Source organism: Protomyctophum parallelum (assembly GCF_964188405.1).
Source record: "Protomyctophum parallelum genome assembly, chromosome: 15".
Taxonomy (NCBI): Eukaryota; Metazoa; Chordata; class Actinopteri; order Myctophiformes; family Myctophidae; genus Protomyctophum; species Protomyctophum parallelum.
The window spans coordinates 38,840,437-38,865,547 of NC_139710.1; the positions used below are offsets into that span (position 1 = coordinate 38,840,437).

General features: G+C 42.1%; 2 protein-coding genes across 6 annotated transcripts; both read right to left on the reverse strand.

Moving 5' to 3' along the window:
• Positions 1–1,788: 1,788 nt before the first annotated feature.
• Positions 1,789–3,519, reverse strand: LOC310871845 (tripartite motif-containing protein 16-like; the record flags this gene model as incomplete). The annotated part of the gene is made up of 1 exon (XM_083783484.1): positions 1,789–3,519. One exon carries the CDS (start codon positions 3,517–3,519, stop codon positions 1,789–1,791), a length of 1,731 nt encoding a protein of 576 aa, XP_083639610.1.
• A 1,579-nt stretch (positions 3,520–5,098) lies between these two features.
• On the reverse strand, positions 5,099–24,082 carry LOC310872346 (outer dense fiber protein 2-like). Of its 5 annotated transcripts, XM_083784130.1 has the most exons (20): positions 24,018–24,082; positions 23,583–23,695; positions 22,130–22,264; positions 21,286–21,429; positions 21,064–21,146; positions 20,804–20,872; positions 19,131–19,260; positions 18,369–18,500; positions 14,875–14,922; positions 13,990–14,061; positions 13,630–13,746; positions 13,089–13,277; positions 12,134–12,243; positions 10,696–10,831; positions 9,547–9,657; positions 9,131–9,397; positions 8,474–8,574; positions 7,858–8,020; positions 6,760–6,885; positions 5,099–5,872 (listed from the first exon to the last, which is right to left on the reverse strand). In XM_083784130.1, exons 2-20 carry the CDS (start codon positions 23,682–23,684, stop codon positions 5,726–5,728), a joined length of 2,382 nt encoding a protein of 793 aa, XP_083640256.1. In that variant the 5' UTR covers positions 23,685–23,695; positions 24,018–24,082; the 3' UTR covers positions 5,099–5,725. The 5 variants fall into 5 exon arrangements, with proteins under 5 accessions (XP_083640256.1, XP_083640259.1, XP_083640257.1 ...); XM_083784133.1 differs by lacking the exons at positions 21,286–21,429; positions 24,018–24,082 and having other exon boundaries at positions 23,583–23,825; XM_083784131.1 differs by lacking the exons at positions 20,804–20,872; positions 24,018–24,082 and having other exon boundaries at positions 23,583–23,825.
• Between the last annotated feature and the right edge of the window lie 1,029 nt (positions 24,083–25,111).

Genomic DNA, 25,111 nt, shown 5'->3' on the forward strand with positions numbered 1-25,111 from the left:
ATGCCAGCAAAGCCATCCATCCTTTAATCACTTGAAACATGTGAAATTATCCTTTACAAATGTTCAAAAACAGCCTCACAATGCTGTGTTGTGAGTTTGTAGATCAGCCATTTTTACAATTGAACATTGTTGTGCGACTAAGTGTATATATTATGTAGGACTTAAGAGGTTAATTACAAAATGATGTAACAATAACTGAACGACTTCTACAAACATCTGTCAAAGGCATCACAAATTTAAAAAAATTGCAGAGTGTGGTTGCCGCAGTGGCTTACATATGCCCCTCCCACTAGTATTGCCAGCCAATTACAATTTCAAGTCACGCCTTAGATCATGCGTAAGTAATTCGGAGGGGATTTAACCCCCGAAATTCATGTTTTTGCGACAAACGGTTACATTTCTCGCATTTGCGGCGCCCCCTATGGATGAAAATGGAATTGCTTTTAGAACTTGGTTGATTGAACCACCCCGGACATGTGATTGAAATGTGGGATGGATTGGACATTCCGTTCGTGATTTATGGCATTTTTTGTGATATAGGCCCCTCCTACTAACTTCGGAAGACGATTACGGCCGAACGATACGCACTTTCAAAATTCTGCAGTTCAGTTTTAATTGGATGGGTCCAGAGATCACGTGTGCCGATTTCTGTGAGATTTGGACAAAATCTGTAGGAGGAAAAGCAAAAAGTGTGTTTTGGACAAAATTCAAAATGGCGGAAAATCTATCATGGCGGAAATGGGCGTGGCCTATATGGGGAGATGCGTCATGACCCAAGGAATCCAGGGAAAAAATATTTTTTATTTTACGACCTATGGTTCAAGAGTTATAAGCCAAAAGGTAAAGTGGGCTGTTATAGCGCCACCATGAGGCCGACCGATAAAATTTTAAGGTTAAATAATTTTAGGGATAATGTTGAATTATCCCTAAAAGTTTTGTAACTATAGTGATTACAGTCTCCGAGGAACAAATACTTGAATGTGAATTTTTGCCTTTTCCCATTCATGTCAATGGGGAAATTTAATTCACTAATAAATTCATATCAATTAAACTATACAACATTTCTCTTAACAAAATACAAGCACACGATTCCCGATTTTTCCGGTCAATTTGACATATGGCTCAAGTGCGTACAGCGTACAGTGTGGGAGGTATAAAGCGTCAAAATAAAGACTACTCCAGTGAAATAATAAAGTGTCACAGTTACAAGAGTCTGGTTGCCCATTCGGGCAACCACACTAAAAAAGGATTTTAAAGCTCAACGAAAAGCAAGAGTGTAGTAGTAGAATATGTTTTCAGCTGTGCTTTAAACATGTCCATACAGAGGCTTTCATGTGAAGGTATGGTGGGAGCGTGTTCCACGCCGTCGACCCCGTATAGAAGCAGAAAGCTGTGAAGGTATGGTGGGAGTGTGTTCCACGCCGTCGGCCCCGTATAGAAGCAGAAAGCTGTGAAGGTATGGTGGGAGTCTGTTCCACACCGTCGGCCCCGTATAGAAGCAGAAAGCTGTGAAGGTATGGTGGGAGTGTGTTCCACGCCGTCGGCCCCGTATAGAAGCAGAAAGCTGTTAAGGTATGGTGGGAGTGTGTTCCACGCCGTCTGTCCCGTATACAAGCAGAAAGCTGTGAAGGTATGGTGGGAGTGTGTTCCACGCCGTCTGCCCCGTATAGAAGCAGAAAGCTGTGAAGGTATGGTGGGAGTGTTCCACGCCGTCGGCCCCGTATAGAAGCAGAAAGCTGCTTTGCCCTGTTCTTTTTGTTGTAGAGAATAACGACCACAAAGTCTGACCTATTTGAGGTCACACAACTCAACAGTGTCCCCATAAGCGGACAGAAGCCTAAATCCAGGATAGAGGGCCTGCGTGAATGTGGTGTGGACTCTGTGGAGGAGACTCAGCTGAGTGGTGGTGGTGTCGGAGGCGGCGTAGAAGGACAGAGTACCGGCAGCGTGGTCCAGGTACACGCCTACCCTAGACGACACCCGACCTGCTGGGATTTTGGTCACGACGTCCCCGTGCGTGAAATCGTAACCCGCTTTGCAACAGTGCAAGCACCAAGATTTGTCGTTGAATCCAAACACGCATTGCTCACGGTTCCCTCTCCTGCCGATATCCTTATACGAGACCGCCACGCAGATATCTCCGCGCCACTCCACTTCCCAGTAAGTGCGTCCGGTCAGACCCTCTCTGCACAGAACCTGACACCAGCCCGTGAATCTCTCTGGGTGCTGACGATGTGATTGTTTTTTCAGCACCGTTGCGTATCTGTTATCTTTAGACAGAGTCAGGTATTGGTTTGCCGTGTTTGGATCCAGTGTGATTGGACAGGAATATTGCAAGAAATCGGGTCTGGTCCTGGGCTCCGATGGCGTCGATAGTAAAACGTCCACTCTGTTCACCGTCTTTGAAATGTTCGTCCCTTCCTCTTGAAGAATGTTCTCCAGTTTGTCCCTGACTCTCGAAACGGCCACGTTCACGTCTTCAAAGTAGCGTAGAGGACGGACATGGCTGCTGACCGTCTGTGAAGACTCACCGATCACTGACAGGGAGCCGCTACAGTACCGCTGTAAGAAATGGACGTGATCCTCTGTGTGTGACAGCCGCTCCAGCTCAGCATGTCTCATCCTCAGTTCGGCGACCTCCTGCTCCACGCGCTTCCTCAGTTCTTTAGCCCGGTTCACTTCGAGCCTCTGCCGGTCTCTGATCAGCTCCCTCACCTCGGATCGTCTCCTCACCGCGGAGGCGATGAGCTCAGTGAAGACGGAGTCACTGTCCTCCACCGCTCTGTCAGCAGAGCCATCGATAGACTTCACCTCCCGGTGAAGCGCCTTCACGTCCGTCTCTCTCTCCTGGATCCTCTGCCGGATCGTCCGACGACTCGCGTCGAGGTCTTTCTGTCTCTCTGTGCGCTCCGTGGCGGCCGGTACCGTGTCGTGACCTCTGTGTTCTTCCTCCATGGAACACAGGTAACAGATACACCGCCGATCGGTACGGCAGAAAATCTTCTCGGCCTCGTCGTGCCGAGGACAGACGCTCACCCGGAGCTCGGCGGCGGGGGCTTTGACCAGCTTGTGTTTCTTGAAGGCAGGGGAGTGATGGTGCGGCTGGAGGTGAGCGTCGCAGTACGAGGCCAGACACTGAAGGCAAGCCGTCACGGCTTTCAGTTTCCTCCCTGTGCAGACGTCACAGGCCACGTCTCCGGGTCCGGCAGCATGGCAGGAATCAGGAGGAGAAGGAGGAGGAACGTCGTGGGGTCCTCCTCCTCCTCCCGTCTCCTTCAGTTTCTCCACCACCTCGGCCAGCATGGTGTTTTTCCTCAGAACGGGCCTCGGCGTGAACGTCTGCCTGCATTGTGGACAGCTGTGCACGCCTCTCGGAGCCTCGCCCCGAGTCCAGAACGCCTCGATGCAGCCGCTGCAGTAGTTGTGTCCGCAGGGAACGGTCACCGGGTCCTTCAGCAGATGCAGGCAGATGGAGCAGCAGAACTGTTCCTGGTCCAGTTGGACTCCTTGCTGTGTCATTCTGCTGCTGCTGACTGTCTGCATGGCCACCAAACGGCTGACTGAATTCACTTCTTCCTGGTTGTGTGAGTGAGTGTGTGTGTGTGAGAGAGAGAGAGAGAGAGAGAGAGAGAGAGAGAGAGAGAGAGAGAGAGAGAGAGAGAGAGAGAGAGAGAGAGAGAGAGAGAGAGAGAGAGAGAGAGAGAGAGAGAGAGAGAGAGAGAGAGAGAGAGAGAGAGAGAGAGAGCGTGCGTGCGTGCGTGCGTGCGTGCGTGCGTGCGTGCGTGCGTGTGTGTGCTCGCACACTCGTACGCATAGGAGGAGTTTAAAGAGACAGTGTCTTAGTTCGCTATCACTATCCAATTGAAATATGACTGTAGGGAGCTGTAAGGTGGTTAGTGACAGGAGGAAGGCTTCCCAGCATGCCTGTCTTTTGTTCTATTATCGTGCTGTTGTGTTACTGTTCGCCTATGGGAATGCATTTAGGGAAAGCATTATGTTCAATCAATGTGATTTAATTTAATAATGTATCATGTATATGTATTTGCGGAAGAAACCATGACCATGTTTTTTTTGGTGCAGTTTTGTGTGCGGAATGTCACAATTAAGAGTGTTCTTATGGCCAGTGCATTGTTTAAGCTTATTGTAACCTCCATGGTGTCGGTTTATTTGGTAACGACTAACTACATTTATTTTCTTGTTTCTTATTTTCTATGTTTAGTTTGCATGACTATAAGCATGTTTTATGTTGAATTTAACTAGGTTTGCTGCTGGCCTTCTTGGCCAGGTTTCTCTTGTAAAATAGTGACATACTGACTTCGATAAATGACTAAAGGGCCACATATTGAACTATAGTGCTGAATTATGTTAAAACTGGACTCAAGGCAGACTGTTTCACTGTTACATTGATTATATTTTGTATTTTTGTATTTATGTACCGTCCGTACATGAATTACTAATAATTAGTGTGGGTTAAATCTTAAATGAATCCCCCTCTAAAGCATTAACATAAAATGCTGCCTTTTAAGATGTAGATTTCTGGAGGGTTGTTGAGTTTTTCTTTGAGGAATTCTAGGGCCAGATTGAGATGGTCAAAGGGCCATATGTTGCCCATGTGTGGGCCAAAAGGTAATAGCCTACTTAAAAAAAGGGGGAAAAAAGTCATGGGTCTCTATCCTCAAATTCCCCAAACCATGGACAGTTCCTTTGAGAGCACAGTTGTTATAAGACAACATTAAAGTCTCTACTGCCATCTTCTGGATGAAAACTGGTAGTGCCAACTTGCTGCTCGTATAATTATCCTATCGTCATAATAGCAAAGGAAACAAAAGATAGCATCCAGGTTTCCACAGAAGTCATTAAGTGCTGAAGAAAGCATTTTTTCCCCTTTTTTCCACCACTCGTTTATATGTTTTTGCATAGCATTGTGTATATTTGTCTATCAATAATGTTTTCGATAAATTGAGTACGTGAGGACAGGACACCAATGGAAACAAGCCGAAAGCCTTTTCTGGTTACATCCTTATAGGTTTGGTTTAAGGTTAGAGGCAGAAGAATCAGCCGAGTGCAAATTAACTTATAGCAATTTGTCTTGGCAACATTCATTTATTACAGTAAGTCATACAATTAAATGTAAACAATTCGAGTTTGTCTCACTGGGTTCATCATACAATTAATAAAAAGTCAAAAAATTTCAAAGTCTAAAATAGGAATATAAGAAAAAGCTTTTATAGAGCACCTAAGTCCTGACATCACTCGCTCATCCCCTGGTTCACAGGCCATCTTAGATTCGTCTCATATAATAATCCAAAAATAAACAAACTGTCCTGGCGATATTGTCGGGGAGGTGTCTCTGTCGTTTACAACATCCATCCATCTTCAACCGCTTATCCGTAGTCGGGTCGCGTGGGCAACAGCTCCAGACTTCCAGTCAGTCAATTATATACAGTATGTCTGTTTCTAGCGTAAAGTTAACTAATTCAGCAGCAGTAACATTTGTGTTTTCTCTCAGTCAGTTGATTCTTCATATGAAGTGAGTGAAACGCCCGGGATGATTTGTTTATATAACACAGTTATTATATGAGGCGATCTAAAATCTCCATATGGGGATTACAATGCAGTAAGTAAGTAGATGAACCTAGCGATATTGACGTCAGACTTCGGTGCTCTATACTTGTATAGGACGTTTTCTATCAAATATGTAGTGCTTGAAACATATGTTTCGTATTTAGTTTGCAAGTAAAGAGTCGCCGAACACATTTCCGTACGAGGCTTTGAGGAAATGAACATAGTTCTGTAGGCTGCGGTTTGTACAGTCCGACTGTTCCAGTCTGTCCTTCACGTTCTTCAGCTGACACTGGGAACGACGCTCCATCTGGAAAAGGAACACCACAAAGTCTCAGTTTAGTGCTGTACCCAGGCACACATAGACATCAAAGGGGGGCTTCAGCCCATGCCCTTTTACCCGTCTGTAAAAACAACTGCTCTCTCCAGACCACGAATGCAGCATTTACTGATGGTGAAAGAAATGCTAAATGCCACTCCTTTCCATGCCATGCCGGAAGGCAGCCTTCAGGAGAATTGCTTTTTTCCCCCGAAGTCTCCTGAACTTGAACACAGTATTTTGCATTGAACAAATTTGTTTAGAAATCCAGGTCATATACACCGCATCTCCATTCTCCACTAGCTAAAGAGTTCTGGGTTGCGCCCCGAAAATAGCTGATCTACAAGCTCTCAACACTTCGCAGTGCGATGCGTTGTGAGCTTGTAGATCTGCTATTTTCTCTATTTTAGTCCAAAAGTGCCCTCTTACGGGGTTTTCAGCCCCTGCCCCACTGACATGCACTCTCTGCACGTCCCTGGCTGTACCCTTTTTGCTCAAATGTGAATCTCGATTTTCCTCCACAAGAATTGAGATCACGATTCTTACACAGTTCTCATTTTCTTCCATGATAATATTTATTGTATTTTAGTCTGTAATTGCTGCTGAACATTAACTACATTCAAAATGTGGCACCTGGAGCCATTAACTACTGTGGCTTTACACAGACAACATCAAAGCTTGACTAAAAGTCTCTCTCTTGTAGCAAAAACACAAGATTAATAATTAAAATGTATTGGGACAGTGCTGCACAATTCTTCACAAAATGAGATCTTCGATCGCGATCTTTTTTCGATGAATTGTGCAGCACTGATCTCGGCCACGACAGTTTAAATGTACATTTGTGTCAAATTGGCGAGGAATAAAGAAATGTCACACACTTCCTCCTTGCTTCGGTTGAGCTGGGTCAGTTCTGTTCTGGCTATGCTCAGCTGGCTCTCCAAGTCCAGAGCTTTGGACTGGGAGCAGCGCTCTTTAGAAAAGGCCCTCTGCATGCTCTCGTCCATCTGAAAAGAAAATGTACAAGAAAAAATGTAAACATCCCCAGTACACAGTGGTTTACTTAACCCATTTTGGGCGGGAACCCCTTTTGGTTATACTTTAGCTATTTTGCACTCGGTGCCACGCTATGAGCTTGTAGATCTGCTATTTTAGAAAAATCATGAAAATGTGGCACAAATCTTTGAATATATTCTTTCAGAGCGAACGTTTTTAACTCAAATCTTTGCTTCTGAGGGGTTCCTGGAACAACATATTTTCAGATGGGGGGGTCGGGGGCCAATTACATATAATTTTTGGGGTCCTTGACATGAAATATTGAGCACCACTGATATAGAAACATGAGGTATTTCAGAAAACTGTAAGAATTTAGAAGTTTTTTTTTTTTTTTATTTCGACGTCAGGCATAAATGGGTTTAGTATCAATACTGCAATGTAAGAACTACGTTACAAGTAAAAGTCTGGAATTCAAAATGTACTTGAGTAAAAGTACAAAAGTATTGGCATCAAAATGTACTTAAGTATCCTGAAGTAGAAAGTACTTACTATGCGGAATGTCCCGTTTCAAGTTTTCAAATGTATACAAATCTCAAATGTAATAGTGTAAATCTCAAATGTAATGGTGTAACACTAATCAAAGTAACTAGGCTAAATCGTTTTCAAATATAAGTAAAAAGTACAATATTTGCCTCTGAGATGTTGTGGAGTAGAAGTAAAGGTATTGGAAACTGGAAATACTCAAGTAAAGTACAAATACCTCAAAATTGTACTTAAGTACAGTACTTAAGTGTACTTAGCTACTATCGTTAGCTAAGATCGTAAAAAGAAACTTTAAATCTTTATCCCACATTTTGTTCACCCAGTGTCAATTGTCTAATGTAATTAGGGGAGAACATCCAAACTCCACACAGAAGATGGTAACTTTTTCGACAGAAGCCTGCATGGTTAAAGTGATCTCCAAAGCAGACAGGCAGACAGACCTGTCTCTTGGAGTCCTCCAGGGCATGCTCCAGCTGCCTGGAGAGGAGGCTGCAGTCGCTGGTCCGTTCCTCCAGTTGCTGCTGAAGGCTCTTAATGGTGCCCTCCTTCACGACCACAACCTGAGCCGTGTCTCTGTTGTCCAATGTGCTCTCCTCCAGTTTCCTAAGACAAAACAAGTTGGAGAGGTGGGGTGGTGCAACTGAAGCGTAATCGTTTCAAAGCACGATATATGCCGACTTTGGGGCGGCCAGCTACTGTAACTAAAAGGCTACTGCCTTAACATAGACGCACAGCTAACCAAAATGTGTATAATGTAACACAATTAATAATCGTTTTGTAAAAAACAGGTGCCATTTTCTTTCAAATGGTGCGATATATGACATATTCTTTCAGAGTGAATGTTTTTTCAGATGGGATTCGGCGGCCAATTACATATATATTTTGGGGGTCCTTGACATGAAAATGTTTGAGAACGACTGGCATATTAGAAACAAAGGTTTTTCAGAAAGCTGATTTAATAGGCATTTGTAGAAACGTCCTCGGGTCTAAATGGTATTAAAATCTCTAAATGCGTTTTGTCGCCTTTGGAAAATGGCGCCGTGAAAACGTGTGTACCTTTCCAAGCTCTCCATGTTCTCCTTCAGCAGGTTGTTCTCTTCCTGCAGAATCACGTTCTTGTGCTGGAAGGTCTCCAGACGAGTGCCTTGTTGTTCCACCTGCACATATATATACACATTTATTTAACCCCTTTTAGTGTTTCAAGCATTATGTTATACTTTAGCTAGTGAAAAATAGCAGATCTACAAGCTTCTAGGTCTGCTATTTTTGAAAAATCCTGAAAATGTGGCGTAAATCTTTGAATATATATATATATATTCTTTCAGAGTGAACATTTTTAACTCAAATCTTTGCTTCAGCTAAATGATAGTTTGGAACCAAATCGACCCTTATTGGTCTGTAACTCTGAGAGTGTACATTCTCAGAGTTAAACCAACAGTGATTTGACAATATAAATTGGGGGTCCCAGAGATAGAAATGGGGGGGGGGGGTTGACTAATGCATGTCAAACTGGGGGGTCCTTGAAATTAAACGGCTTGAGAATCACTGCTGGAGCCGTAAGAATATTCTCTTGTGGGGGTCTATGCCATAGACCCCCGCAAGTCTATGGCATATCTTTTAAAATATGGGGTAATTGGTGTAAATTTGGGGGGGGGGGGGGGGGTCCTTGACATGAAAAAGTTTGGGAACCACTGCTCTAACACATGCAGTAACCTTGTGCCTGAGGTCGGAGAGGGCGCTGCTCTGCTCGGCGTTCCTCCTCCCCTGAGCGAGCGCCAGCTGCTCCTGGGCCTCTCTCAGCAGGGCCTCGCTGTGGCGCAGCCTCTCGGGCAGAGGCTCCAGATCCTGCAGGCGGCAGACCAGCTGCCTCCGGACCTGCTCGATCTCCCTCTCCAGGTCTCCCCTCATGTCCCGCGCCTCCTTCTGCACCGCCTCCAGCCTCAGGCGGTGCTCCTCCGACTCCAGGCGAGCTTGGTGGACCTGGGGGGCGGGGCGGACAAGGGTCATTGTCACTGGGACTGTACAATTAATCCATTCTGGACGGGAACCCCTTTTTGGTGTTTTTCTTTTTTTCTTTACGTTTTTTTGCGGCTTTTGCCTATTTTTTATAGAGGGACAGACAGCCTTACCTTATTCTTATATTTGTCCACCAGGCTCTCGTGCTTCCTAACAGACGTTTTAAGCTGAAGTACTTCGGACTGAACAAATCGGAGTGTTTCTTCAGATGAGGCCGACGAAGCCTTTGGAAGAAAAATAAAATAAAATAAGAACAATTATGGCAGAGCAGAATGTGTAGAAATGAATATACAATCTGCACTGTAATAGTCTTATGAGTCTTGTCTAATAATGATAAAGGATGCGCAGCAGCAGTCAAACCAAACCAGCACACATTTTGGGACGCATGCCTTCATCAATGTTGGAATTAGAATGTGAGTGCAACAGTAATAATCACCACCACACGCACAACGTAAATCCTTACGTATGTTTCAGTATTACTGATTGTAAAATACCTTCCAAATGAGATGCAATGTGGAGATTAATCCAGTTAGTTAGTTAGTTAGTTAGTTAGGTCGGAGCAAGTACACAATAGTTGTTCCAAGTTGTGATAATTAAAGCTATCATTTACAGCAGTGGTTCTCAACCAGTGGTCCAGGGACCACCAGTGGTCCTTGAGGAGGTTCCAGGTGGTCCCACCCAGCTAAATGGAGAGTGGGTAACCAAATGGACCCTTATAGGTCTTAAACTCTTGAGAGCGTAAAATGAAACCAAATGGACACCGACGGGTTCATTTGGTTTCATATTACGCTCTCGAGAGTGAGATTATTGTTAAACATCGGCATTACTTAATTTACAAGATGTCTACAAAATTAGAGAATGTCAAATAATAGTTGATTTTGAACGTTTATCACTCCTATGTTGCCAACATCAATACAGCATGGAATTGTGGACAAAATAACGACAAAATCCAAAATATTCAAAGTTTTGGGTCTGAGGCAAAATCTCATTGAGTGGTGGTCCATGGCTCATATGAAAAGGATTGAAAACCACTGATACATCTTATGCTATAATTAAAAAACAATTGAGCTTTTATAAACATTACATTGTGCCAAAATCGCAGCTATCGAGCGTTTATTCACTTTATTGTTTTATGTAAGGCAGATTTAGTAAACGGATAAGTCGATTTAGTTAGTAAACAGATAAGTTGGCACATCGTACGAACACTAAAGTGCATTATTATAAAAACACATAATTATTTACAGGTCTATCGAAGCATCTACCTTCAGTCTCTGGTTCTCCAGCTTGGTAGAGGTGCAATCAGTGCTCAGGTTATGCAGCTGGTCCAACAGCTTCTGTCTCTCCGCTCTGCCTTTGTCCTCCTCAGCGTGCAGCTTGGTGGTCAGTTCAGTCACCTGGCTGAGAAACACTTTGGTTATCTTAGTTACATTTTAATTACTTGAATTTTCTAAAAATGTCTTCTACATTCGGACAGTTTTCTGAAAAAGCTATGTTTCTATGTCAGTAGTTCTTCGATTTTTCAAAAATAGCAGATCTACAAGCATGAGCTTGTAGTTCTGCTATTTTTCAATAGCTAAAGCATAACATAATTCTAACACCAAAAGGGGTTCCCGCCCAAAATGGGTTAAAGGACCACTTCACCACTTTTCACCCCATCTTCATATAATAGGTCCTCACTAATAATCATGATAAAATGTCACATTTCCTACTCAGTCTGTGTCCAAGCTAATAATAGGAACTGCAGGCTTTCTAGTCCTGAAAAGTTGCAATGCAAAAATGGAAGCCATCGTTCTCACGATAATGAAAATCTAAACATTTTTGTAAAAAAGATCTTGTTTAAAAAACGTTATGCCTAACGATAATGTGACTGGTGGATGGGTTTCTGATCTGCACACAGCCCTCCTATGAGACACAGACTGAGTAGAAAAATATTAACCTATTACTGTATATGAAGATAGGTTGAAAAGTGGTGAAGTGGTCCTTTAAACCATTTTGACCTGGGAATGATTCTACAAATGTCTTCTAAATCCTGACAGTTTTCTGAAAAAACCTATGATTCTATGTCAGTGGTGCTCAACCTTTTTCATGTCAAGGGCCCCCAGAATTATCTGTATTTGGCCGCCGACCCCCATCTGAAAATATGTTGTTCCACGCGGCACTCGGTGCCGTGCTATGACCTTGTAGATCTGCTATTTTTCAATAGCTAAATTATGACATAATGCTAGAAACGCCAAAATGGGTTAAACAGGACGACTTCACCACTTTCCATCGTATATTTATTCATAGAATAGGTCCTCACTAATGTTCATGATAAAAATAGCACATTTTTCCTACTCAGTCTGTGTCTCATAGGAGGGCTGTGGGTAGTTCAGAAACCCGTCCACCAGTGACATCATCGTTAGGATTTGTTGCCTACCCACCTATGAGACACAGACCGAGTAGGAGAAAAACCTAATATAGTGACTGGGCATAAATTATGTTTGTAGATGTTTTAGCAAATTCCACATAAACAACCAACCATAAGGCGGAACCAGGGTGGAAACAAGGCAGAAAGAGCCTGCTGGGTTAGTCAGAAGGCTCAGAATGGGTCTATTGCTAAAGATCTGTAAGAATGTTCCCCTGAAATAATGTGCCCCCAAAAAATATGTTGAGGTGGTTAAAGTAATAAAATAAACCAGACAAGGGGCTGAGCGTACTCACATTTTAAGACAGGTGATTTCATCCTCAAGCTGACTTTTGACAGCCACCTCTTTAGAGTGGTGGGCGCGCCAGTCCTTCGATGCCGAGAAGGCTTCTGCTAGCTGGGTCTCCTGAGAGTGCGTACATACATACATAAATGTTCCAATCTCAATGTAAATAGACGATTACTGGATTAAAACAACATCAGTACTACTATAACCAGCAAGCCAAATGACGTTATGATGATGTCCTCCCGGTACGTTCAGGACTAGGCCAGATGATCCAGATGGTCATTTCCAGGACGTCTTCACCAGTTGAAATAATAAAGATAGGTTCTGGGCCAGATCCGACTATATGACTTAAGTTGATCTGGCCTCGATCTGATTCATCCAGGACATCCGTCTTAGTGGGCAGAATTTACTTTAGTTGAAATCAGGTGATGTTAAAAAGTTTGCAAAGTGCCTTCCTGGCCTTACCTTCTCCTGTAGCTGTGTGGTGAGCTGCCTGGCCGGACGGGACTCTTACCTTCTCCTGTAGCTGTGTGGTGAGCTGCCTGGCCGGACTCTTACCTTCTCCTGTAGCTGTGTGGTGAGCTGCCTGGCCGGACTCTTACCTTCTCCTGTAGCTGTGTGGTGAGCTGCCTGGCCGGACTCTTACCTTCTCCTGTAGCTGTGTGGTGAGCTGCCTGGCCGGACTCTTACCTTCTCCTGTAGCTGTGTGGTGAGCTGCCTGGCCGAGTGGCCGGACTCTTACCTTCTCCTGTAGCTGTGTAGTGAGCTGCCTGGCCGGACTCTTACCTTCTCCTGTAGCTGTGTGGTGAGCTGCCTGGCGGACTCTTACCTTCTCCTGTAGCTGTGTGGTGAGCTGCCTGGCCGGACGGGACTCTTACCTTCTCCTGTAGCTGTGTGGTGAGCTGCCTGGCGGACTCTTACCTTCTCCTGTAGCTGTGTGGTGAGCTGCCTGGCCGGACTCTTACCTTCTCCTGTAGCTGTGTGGTGAGCTGCCTGGCGGACTCTTGGGCCTGCTCGGCCTGACGTTTCAACAGGGCGATGGTTTCCACGCTCTGTCTCTCTCTGTCGTCCTCTCGTTGCTGCCTCAGCGCCTGCAGCTCCTCCTGCAGAGACTTTAACTCCTGCCGCTGATAGCTGTAGTTCTGCTCCATCCTCTGTAGGGGGTGATATGGTGATATACAGATAGTCTATATCGTGATACAGTGAATGCAAATTCTATAACTTCATTTATACTTCTGTAGAACGACAGTTTCGTTCGCCAAACAGTAGTATTTTGGCCTAAATGGTCTGTTATAATTTTTTTCTTTTTGTTACCTTGTAGGTGGTTAAAAAAGTAACCATTAAAAACCAACATGGAAAATGAATCGTGATAATATCGTGGATCGTGATACTGCTTGAAAAATAATTGTAATATTGTATTTTTTCCGTATTGCCCACCCCTAATCCTCAGTCCCACACAGATAAACAGTAAACACATTTTAACAGTCAATTTGCTTTGTGACAAACCTGAATCTGGGCAGCTAGGTGATTGTTCTCCGCTTCTTTCATGAGTAGTTGAGTTTCAAGGTCGTTGCGGGATGATTGGAGAGATTTTGATAGCTCTGCAGTAGTCATTACGCTGTCCTGTGATTTGGAAGATTGCAGCATGAATGAATACAAGCTCCTATTAGTAAACATCGTGATCTTGTAACTGCAAATTAATTCACCCGTAAACTTTGTATGTCACAGCAACCATGAGGGCCATGACATGACACATATTATATCGCAATCGTGTGATGTAAAGTGTAGTACCAATTTTACGGTTTCGATTTCAATTGGCCAATTATATAGGTATATGTGGTAAAAAATAGATAGAATCATGAAAACCTTTTGAAACTCCAAAAGCTCAGCAAGCTTGGTAGCCTCTTTCTCTTTATTGTTGAGGTTGGCCGAAAGAACCTGGAAAATATAAATATACACTATCATTTGGGATACATCACTGAGGATACGTGCTCCCGGCACCCCGGGAGCAGTATGGGTTAGCGCCCCAGCCTGCATCCTCCGTGAGGAGGAAGCCCAAAACCTTCGATGAGGCCTTTAGGAGGGCCATTCGAGCCGCAAGTGGAGCCTGCAGTGCTACAGTTGCCCATGTGGAGCCTGCAGAACCATTGCGGCTCAAGAATCCACCACTCCTGAATGAAGTGTTTGGTGCTGGGAGTCTGGTGCAACGCACAGGTCCTCGCTGTACTCATGGTGAGAGCAGGAGTGGACCTTGTGAGACGTAGGAGGGGCCCGGACAGGAGCCAACCCACAGAGCCTAGTCCCTCCACATGCCAGAATTGTACCTCTCAGTCGTAGTTCCGGAGTGGTTCCAACGGATTGTGTGGCCCTGGTCTTTCCCTAGTGGGTCTGAGGGTCACCTGAGTGAGGGGTATGATGTTCGCGAGACCCGAAACCCCGATGACCTTGGGATACATCACTGAGGATACGTCCCAGTTGCATCCATGCGATGTATTTTCGTTCTGATATATATATATATATAAAGATAACATTTTTAACTCAAATCTTTGCATCTGGGGGTCCCTGGAACAACATATTTTGAGAAGGGGGGGGGGGGGGCAAATACTTGGGGGTCCTTGACATGAAAACGTTTGAGCACCTCTGAAATAACAACATAGGTTTACCATGAAACAGTTATGATTTAGAAGACAAAAGACATTTGTAGAATCGGCCTCACGACATAATGGGTTAAATATATGGGTCATTACTTACATTATTCTCTGCTTCACAATCAGCCACTTTTTTTGTTAGTTCGTCTTTCTAGCAGTGGAAGAAGAAAAAGAAAAACAGTCATGTTTCAGTTTGGAGTCATGAAGATGAGAATACATACTCCATCTTAATAATCTCAGTGATCTTAATTTTGCCGTGTTCCTTTTTTGGGGGGTATTTTTAAGCAATTAAAAACACAGCAATAGTGGAGAGAGAAGAGAGAGAGTATGGGAACAAGTAAGACGCGTGAACGTGGGAAGCAAACGCAGCTGGTGTGGCAGTCTGACACACACACCTGTGTGTATTTAAAATATTATTTATTTATTATTTCTTAAGTTTTAGTTTTTTAGTTTTCTTTTAAGTTTTCTACTGTGTGTGTGTGTGTGTGTGTGTGTGCATGCATGCGTGTGTGCGTGTGTGATACAGGTGCGCCCTCTGGTGGCGGGCGGGTGGTGTTACAGCGTGGCTTCCATAGTAATCACTCACTGAGTTCGCAATCACTGCGTTTGCAATCACATACAGCCAATGGTCCGGCCAGCCTGGAATGAAACCGGGGATGACTTGCTGATGAGAGCATTATGTGGTGCCCATGTGGTATGGGCCCTAATAACTTGGCTATCAGGTTGTCCTCACTTTGCCATGTTTCTAACTTTAGACTGTCAATTATATTAGTTCCTCAGTCCCTTTAGAAGTTTAGAATCTAAAAGGGGCTGTTAAGGAAGTTAATTAAGGAACTAATTAAAATTTTCACTCTTACTAGTAGTAGTAAGTAATAGTCCAGTCATTATAGGCCAGAATTAGGCTAAACCTAGGACAAATTGCAACAATAGCAAACTCAACTGATTTTGTATCCTCAATATGTCTTTAGTGAGAGAAAAAAAGTCCCAAGGAATCCCATCATGGGAAATGTGTTTTTTTTTCAATGTTTTGTTACCCCTATGACACCTACTTGATTGCTGGCAGGATCACTGACGACACTGTATTTCAGAGATTGTGACGCGTTCAAATTTTGAGGTAGCTCAAAAGTAAAGATACCATTTGATTCTAGACAACCTCGGGTTTCCAATGAGACCAACCATGTCATGTTACCTCATTGGAAAGGGGGCTACATACCTAATTATTCAAAGTTAAGACGATTTTTTGGGGAAGGAAATATGGCCATCACCATTTTTCAAATGGCCCCTTGGCCTTCTACCTCAATAAATGTTAATGGAAATGGGTTACATGGGTACCTACAAGCCTCCCCTATACAGACATACCAAATTTATGTTAAGCCCATGTAGTTTTGTGCAAGAATCATGTAGTGTTTTGCATGCTGTACAAATATGTAATTTCCGCCTATTATAAAAACTGTGTATTTGCCCATTGCTGCACACTGGGAGTTCTTAAACAGGAATGTCATTGCATAAATTGGTATTTCTTGACAACAAGATCAAGATGGCTGACATGTAAACCATCCCAACAGCTTTGAAATATTTATCCATTTCCTCTAAAGTCAGAGACCCTTGCAGGTAAAAAAATATATATATATACATCAAGTAACATATAATAAGCGTTATAGATGTGAACATTTCAAAGCATTGTTTAATATAGGATTTAGTCAGTTAGCTATTAACCATGCTAGCTAACATTACTGTGATAGTTATTGCAATGTACAGAATAGCTTAAATAATGTTGATGACTGTGTGTACTGAACTGTGTCAGCATCACTCTTGACTCTTGACTCTCTTGACTTGTTACATTAACCACTTAAACCCTATATGGGTAACCGGACTCAGGGCTGAATGCTAGTGTTGTTTCTGTTTTCTGTAATTGTGGGGAAAGCTTCCACGCATTGTGCTTGATGGTCTGCTATTGTCAGTGGAAGCTTTCACAATATAAATTAATATCAATCAATTTATTAAACAAATCAATCATGCTAGTAGCCTAATACAATTGTTAAATGTTGCTTTATTGTAACGTTAAAGTTTATTGTTGTTTTTAAATTGTCATTACATTAGTAATTAGCTATTAAATAGCTAGCTTAAAACCTAGATTGAACCCCAGAGCCCCCGCCCGCGGGGGCACACCAGCTGTGTAGCCTATTAACAAGACTAAATCATTCTATGAGTATTATGCTAAATATTTATTTTTCATTCACACAGAGCACATGAAACAAAAATTCAAGTGCACTTTTCTAGATTTCTGGACCCTCATCTCTCCCACTTCCATAATCTACTCATCCAGAACAGGCTCAGTTCCTAACATGGATGTGTGAAGTTCAAGTAAGTGCTCAGCTGAAGTTAATGTCAACAACTACATGAAAGATATGTTTTATGTTTGTAGCTCTGACCTAATATTGACATTAAAGTTAACAGGTATTACAAACATTGTTAATTTTGTACATTTATTTTATCCATTTCAGGAAATGGAGGCAAATGAACAATGTGTAATTTGTAGGCAAGGTGTTGGTGGAACAGGGTCATTAGTATCAACACTCGGAGAGAAGGGATGTGTGTCTATAAACGAGGCCAGTGTAACGAGGGGAGACAGCATAACCTCAGTACCTGGTGATAAAGTTCACAAAGAATGTCGCCGTACACCAGACGACCAGAGATAACTACATATAACAGCCCAAAAGACACAGAACCAAGTACAGGCAGAGAGAGACGTACACGAAGCTCAAGTACAGGGAGGTTCTCATACAAAACAGATGGCCTGTGATGAGGATGAAGATTAGATTGTGTAGTGTTGTATTGTGTAAGTGATTTAATTATTTGACCAGTCTAGCCATTTTTGTACTTTACCTTATTTTTTTCTCTGTCCTTACTAACCGTCTCCTGTTCATCCCTCAGCCTTATCTCCTGCCCTGCCAAGACACCAGAGCCCCCATCTCCATGGACCTATCCCCACGGACATAAACCCTTGAGCCCCATCCTCATGGACTGAGCTCCACAGAGCCTATCTACTAATATTCCAAGAAGAAAAAAATGTCTTTATCAAATGTTTTGATTAGTTCTGGCGTGTATGCTAATTGGTGCATATCAAATAAGATAATGTGTGATTTGCATGAGTAAACAGAATAATTCAATGAAGTTGTGATTTTTTTTTTCTTGTCTTTGTGTGTGTAATCAGCTTGTGAGTTTTTATAGTGATATCTAAAAGTAAAATTTTGAACCCCATTCACCACTATGTTATAACAGGCATTTTTCGATATGAATATATATAGGTCGTTTTCAAAACTTTCCCATGATGGGATTCCTTGGGACTTTTTTTCCCTCACTAAGGACATAATGAGGATACAAAATCAGTTGAGTTTGCTACTGTTGCAATTTGTCCTAGGTTTTTTCATATAATGACTGGACTATAAAGCTTATCGTGGGCTTTTTGTGCCTGTCTGGACTGCAGTTTTTACCTTCCACCTGACACAACGTTCTGGAACCATTTGTCTGAATTTAGCTTTCGGATTAGACTGGTTGTGTCATGGCTTTTCGTGAAAAAAAAACAAAAAAACTTACCTCATAGTCGCGCCACTCTCTGAGACGTTCCCGAAGGATGCGGTTTGTGTTGTCAAATATCTCAATCTTTTCCAACAATAACTCCCGCTGTCGTCCAAGTGAAACGGCGTCCATCTTTGACAGTCGTTTATCCTATAATATAAGAGATATATTGCTCAACCTTTTGGCCTTGCTGCAATTATTATTTATATATATATATATATATATATATTCTTTTTTTTTTAAGTTTAAATATATAGGGCGCACCTGTATCACACACGCATGCATGCATGCATGCATGCACACACACACACACACACACACACACACACACACACACACACACACACACACACACACACACACACACACACACACACACACAGTAGAAAACTTAAACTATTTAAGTTTATTATATATATATATATATATATATATATATATATATATATACGGAAAAGGGAAAAGATATATACATATATATTTATATATATAAATATATATATATATATTATTCTTTTTCCGTTTTGTATGTTTTTTTTGTCTTGTATTTGTTTTTGTTTTGTTATGTTTGTTTTGTCTTGTTTTGTTTGTATTTTCATACTTTATAGCTATTTTGAATATTAAAAGGGCTGGCATTATAAGCTGAGGCTTCTGCCAACACTCATTTTTGGAGCCGAATGCTGAATGGAAATAAAAGCCTGGGTACCGAGGCTAGACTGAGAGTGACTAAACAAAACATTTTGGAAAATGACAGCAAGGCTTCTTCTAGGTCATCTTTACCTTGGGCAGGCTGTCTACAGTGTCCTTCAAGGCTGACAGTTGATTGGCTATGGAGACGCCGTCAATCTCAGCTTCCACCAGTGTTCTCAGGAGCAGGTCTATGTCCCCGTGGTGCACAGCAGAATCTGATCTGAAAGCAACGGTACGTATTTCACAGTATTATTTGCAGTAGTAGTAGTAGAAGATTATATTTCTTGAGATGATTATTTGATATACAGTACGCGCTGATTTAAACGGATATATTGGTTGAACGGGGCAACAGGGCATCCTGTAAGTGTACGCTGACAGTGTGTGGTACTGTACATCGAAAACGTATTTTTCACCGTCGATTCCAAACAGAGACCTGTGTCCCCTCCCTCCCTTTCTCTCCCCCCAGCTTCCTCTCGCTCTGCTCTCTCTTTCTCTCTCGCTCTCGGCATAACACCTCATCCGCACTGCTGGCGATGCAAGCGAGCAAATTTGGAACGAACGAGGACATCTCAAGGAAAATCTGTGTGTGACTGTCCTGACGTACTGCGAGTGACAACGCGCCGTGCAGCGACCTCGTCCACCCCTCCTATATTCGCCCGCAGAGTCTCTATTTGAGCGAGGTTTCGCGGCCCCCAAATACTTTTATTTGAGGATGTGCCGATGAGACATTTTGGCCAATATCGATATCTGATATAATTAATTGCTGTCATGGCCGATAATAATATCGTAATAATATTACCGATATGATCTCATTCTGTATTGAAAAATTATAATAATTTTGTCCATTCTGAAAAATACATGTAACAGGGTGTCTGCACTGAAGGCTTAGGCAAGTCAGATTTAACTTAAATACTTTTGTATTATTGTGAGCTTGTAGATCTGTTCAAGCTGTTACTTTGGGCTTGTTCATCTGTAAAGACAGACCAATTGATCGGACTGATTAATTAATCGGTCTGATTGATTAATCAAACCGATGCCGATTAATCTAAAAACAACTCAAATCGGCCGATACCGACCGATTATTAATCTCCCATCACTACTTTTATTGGTTGAGATCTACACGCTACTATATATTGCTTATATATATTGTCCATATCAGGACAGTTTTTCGGGGCGATATCGCCGTCGCATCGCTCGCTCCTTGCCTGTGCAGATGAGGTGTAAAGTAAACAATGGCTAAGGACAGTTAAATCCCCTTTTCATTCAGAATAAAAGTTAAATCCTATTAAAAGTTGTCATGTAAACACCTACAAAAACTTAAATCAGAATGAAAATGGCCAATCTGATTTAAACTTAGATCTGATGTAACTGACCGGTTTATTCCATTTTTAAATCCTATTGAAACAATTGTGGACTCATGTAAACACTCATTCGGATTTAAGTTCATTCTGGTCTTTCTGTGCATGCTTGTTTCCATGTAATTGGTATGGCGATATTATGCTCTTGTTTTGCGATTAATTATAAGAAACTAGACATGTTTAATTTCACATCTCTGAGAGCAACCTCTCATAGGCTACAGGATACATCAAATATAAAGTAATACGGCATAAAAGTGTTTTTTTATTATTATTATTATTATTTTGTTTTACCTGAAATGTAGTGGAGTAGAAGTAAAAGTATTGGAAATTGGAAATACTCAAGTAAAGTAGAAATACCTCAAATCTTTACTTTAGTAGAGTACTAAAGTAAACGTACTTATTTACTTTCCACCACTGGACGTAAACATATCCGCCCCGCCTCCTATCCAATCAGAAGCCTTCCCAGCCCCAAACCTGATGTGGAATGAAATAATGGGATTTAAAAGTATTGTCCATGTAAACACTCATTCGGAATGGACATTTCCCATGTAAACATTAAAAAAAAACGTACTTCTGAATTAATTAATTCTGAAGTTTTCATTCTGAATGAATAAGCCCTCATGTAACCGCAGCCAATGTCTCGGGCGACAGATTCTCTTCGTTACCTGATGTTCAGATCTTTGGATGCAGCCACCAGCTCCTCTTCCTCTGTGGCACCCAGTCTAGAATCCTTCATCCGCAGCTTCGGCTGAAGAGCAAAAATAAATAAAAAATGATTACTTTAAAACGGTATAGTTCTAGAGGCATCCACAGCATGGAGGGACAATACAAGAATTATTTTTTAGTGATTATGGCTAATTTCGTATTTCAATTAGTATCTGCTACACCTCATCCATAGTCGGCCCTGCGTCCATCATCAGCCTGTCAATCTTACTGACACGTTTCTCACATGACCAGTATCCCTCTTCAGCATCCTCCTTGTTGCCTGGGTTACCGTGGTTTGATCCAGATGCAAATGGCTGGGTGGACCTCTAAAATATGAATGAATAAAAATAAAATGAATGAACGCCTGGATAATCTCTCCATTCACCTTTTGAAAAGTATGGGACGACACTACTCGTACAAAATGAGCAAACTAAAACATTAAAGCAGACAATTGGAATTATTTAACCCATTAAGACCGGGAAAGCATGTCGTTTTAGATTTTAACCACTTGTAACCATTATGTTATACTTTGGCTATTCAAAAATAGCAGCTATATGAGCACTATGACCTTGGAGATCTGCTACCGGTAGTTTAGAAATATTGTGGAAAAACATTTTTAAACAAAATATTTTGAGATGTGGGTCGGCGGGCAAATACGTATCATTTTGATGGTCCTTGACATCTTAGAAATATGAATTGACAAGCTTCAGTTGACCCCCACCACCCATAGATTCATAGCGTTTTGTAATAGAAGTCTTCATAGCTACAAAGTGCACAAGAACAGTTTTTAACAAACAAACGCACGCTGAGGTGAAACCATGTTATTTAATTGTGTTTTATATTGATATTGATGTAACTGAATTAATGCGATTCATGTTGTAGTTTTCTTTTTTTTTATGTGTTTTGTAATATGTTGTGTGTGGACCCCATGAAGACTAGCTGACTGCCATGGCATCAGCTAATGGGGATCCTTTTCAAATAAACAAAATAGAGGGGAAACATATAAACACATAACAGTCAAGAGACCTGCCACTTGTATGAGCCCACGTCTCCGCGCGAGGACACTCTGCCCGGAGGTATCCACGGGCTACGGGACTTGGACCTGGCAGAGGGAGAGGGGTAATGGAACCCAGCATCCGGTGTCGTTTCACCGGTCCTGATCTGCATAGAAGAGAATGTGACGGGGAGGGTGCATTGTTTATTGGTTCCAGGAGGTCCCCCTGCAAAATTAGTAAATTGATATACAGCATAAAAATCAGTTTTTATGCTGTACAACAGTGTTGTTTTCGTCGACTAATACTACGATGAAAAATGTCTGTCAACTACCTTTTTCCACTGACTAAATAAAATGGAACTAAATAAAAACTAAGCTATGATGACTAAAACTAAATATACTGACAAATAAAAACTAGAATAAAATGTTATGAAGAGACTAGTGGACAAAAGATCCAGTATAAGTCATTTTACACTTGGTTTAAATGCTGAAAATAGCAGATCTACAAGCTCACGCATTGCGAGCTTGTAGATAGGCTATTTTCAGCAAGTGTAAAAACAGTCATTCAACTAAAACTGGACTGACACCAAAACATTCCAGGTGACTAAAATGTGACTAAATTAAGTTTCATTCCAAAGACTATGACTAAACTAAAATAGAAATTTGCTGCCAAAAACAACACAAATCAATCTTGTATTGGGGCTCCTAAATATTTTCCAAATGAGAGTCCACATACAAATACAAGAATGTGGGGGTTCTTGGCAACATGCCAACATGTCATCTCCTTCCTGTGAGAGGACAGTTTGTGACGATTTATCGCCGATAATGATCAAAGTTGTCCAGAAGATAAGGCCACACCCATTTCAACAGAAATAGGGTTCCATGGTGTAATGGTTAGCACTCAGGACTCTGAATCCTGCGATCCGAGTTCAAATCTCGGTGGGACCTTAGTTTGGTTAATAATACATTCAAAAGTCTGCACGTTCTAGTTGCCACACTTAACAATGTTCTTATAAGCAACATGTCATATCCTTTCTGTGAGAGGACATGTTCAGATTTATTGCGATCAGAGTTCAAATCTCGGTGGAACCTTAGTTTGGTTAATACATTATTGACCATCTCGCACGTGACATGGCACCTTTCGAAAAACCGTTATCCCAACAAAAAAAAGAGCTACAAGCTACAATGCCAATAATATGCATCTTGCTTAGTTGCTTGACCGTCTGCGGTGACCTCCTGGCCCATAACGGAGGAGGACGGGGTCGGTGAGGTCACTCACAGACGTGGCTAAGCTTAGTTAGACCGTGATGCAAAAACCGTTCCCCAACCCACTGTATACAACTCTACACATCATGCAAATTTGCAAAAGAGCCCTGTCCGGCTCTCTCTCTCTCTCTCTCTATGAATGGCGGTATTGGCATGCATAACGGCCCTGTCTGTGTGTTGAAATGGTAACTTTAATAATGAGTGGTGAAACAAACAAACCCGTGAGGTAGTCTTAGGAGGACTTCTCATCCGATGGACATGCACAGGCGTCTTCTCTGAGACATGGACGTGGACGGGCGGCGACGAGTCTCGCGTTTTCATTCTGAATCAGTCTAAAAACGAAACAGCCTTTTAGGGACAATCAGTACTGGACATGGTCATATCTACCCATACAGCTAAAATAAAAATACACTAACTGTACACACTAATAAATATACAGCAAAGCAGCAAAACCCAAGACTTCTTCTCTTTGTGAAGACTTGTTGTGTTTTGAGCCGAGTAGCGGCTTGTGGTTGGTTGGTTTAGTAACAGATCGTTCTGTGATTGGATGACCACAGAAAGCTTGACAAGCGTTGCCAGTAGCAACCACGGGTAGCAACAACAGACAACAAAACCGAGGCTCAGGCTACAGATTAAGAATGTCATATTGTTTACTTTGTCGTCGTTCTACGCAGTTAATTTATCAGCCTTTTCTTGATCCCTCACGTGTTATTTTATTTATCAGAGCCATTTAGAAAAAAAATAAAGTAAATAAAAGTAATCGCACATCCTCTCTGTGCTACTTCCTGTTGTGCTCCAGTCATATACTTCCGCGCACATGCGCACTTGGGGAAAACGAGAACCAGCGCGTCACTAACATAATATCAAATACAACCACGTATTTATTGGCTTTAATATCAAATTTAAATCAAATGATATATATTTATTTTAATATGAATAAATAAGAGCAAACTATTATCCATCCATGTCAGTTCGATCATGCGCCATTTCATCTGACACGGCGCACTGATATGTCTAATTTTGTAACTGCACCCCGTCACTACAATGATTTTTGTCATCACCAGTGTTGCCAGATTATGTGAGAGAAAAACAAGCAGCCGGGTACTATGAAAACAATCCCCCTTTTCTGTTTGGATGTATGGGCTGTCAAGGCCAGAAACAGAAAGTAGTTTTTTATGGGGTTTTTTGCCACTCAGTAGGCGTTCCCGCATAACTTCCGGGTAGGATGCAAGAAAGCTAGGTAGGATGCTCCTAGGTAGGATGATGATGTCTAATGACGAGCAATGTGAACCATGGCTTATTTACAAGGAAACAAGACCGCAAGGATGTGTGTTATACCTTTTAGACAGTCTATATGTACTCTTTTTGCTGTTTTTACATTTCTGTCAAATAAACTATTCAATCAATCAATCAATCAACCAACCAACTTTGGAGAAAAAACAAACCCAAAACAAGCGGACATGGCAACAACCGCTTGTCATAGAATCACACAGATCTACAAGTTAACGACGCGCCACGCAGCGATTCGTTTTTAGTTGTAGATCTGTTTGTGTGGCGACACCGCCGTACGATGGAACATAAACGAGCCTCATACTAAAGTAGCAAGGCTAGTTTAGTTTTTCCCATTTCCTTTAGTTTCCTGGCTGTTTCTCCTTCTTTATACTCTATGGTTTCCCCCCTCCATCCATGTGCTGAAGCTATGACTATGAGTGGCCTACTACGAATGCAGCCATGTCTTCAACAACAGC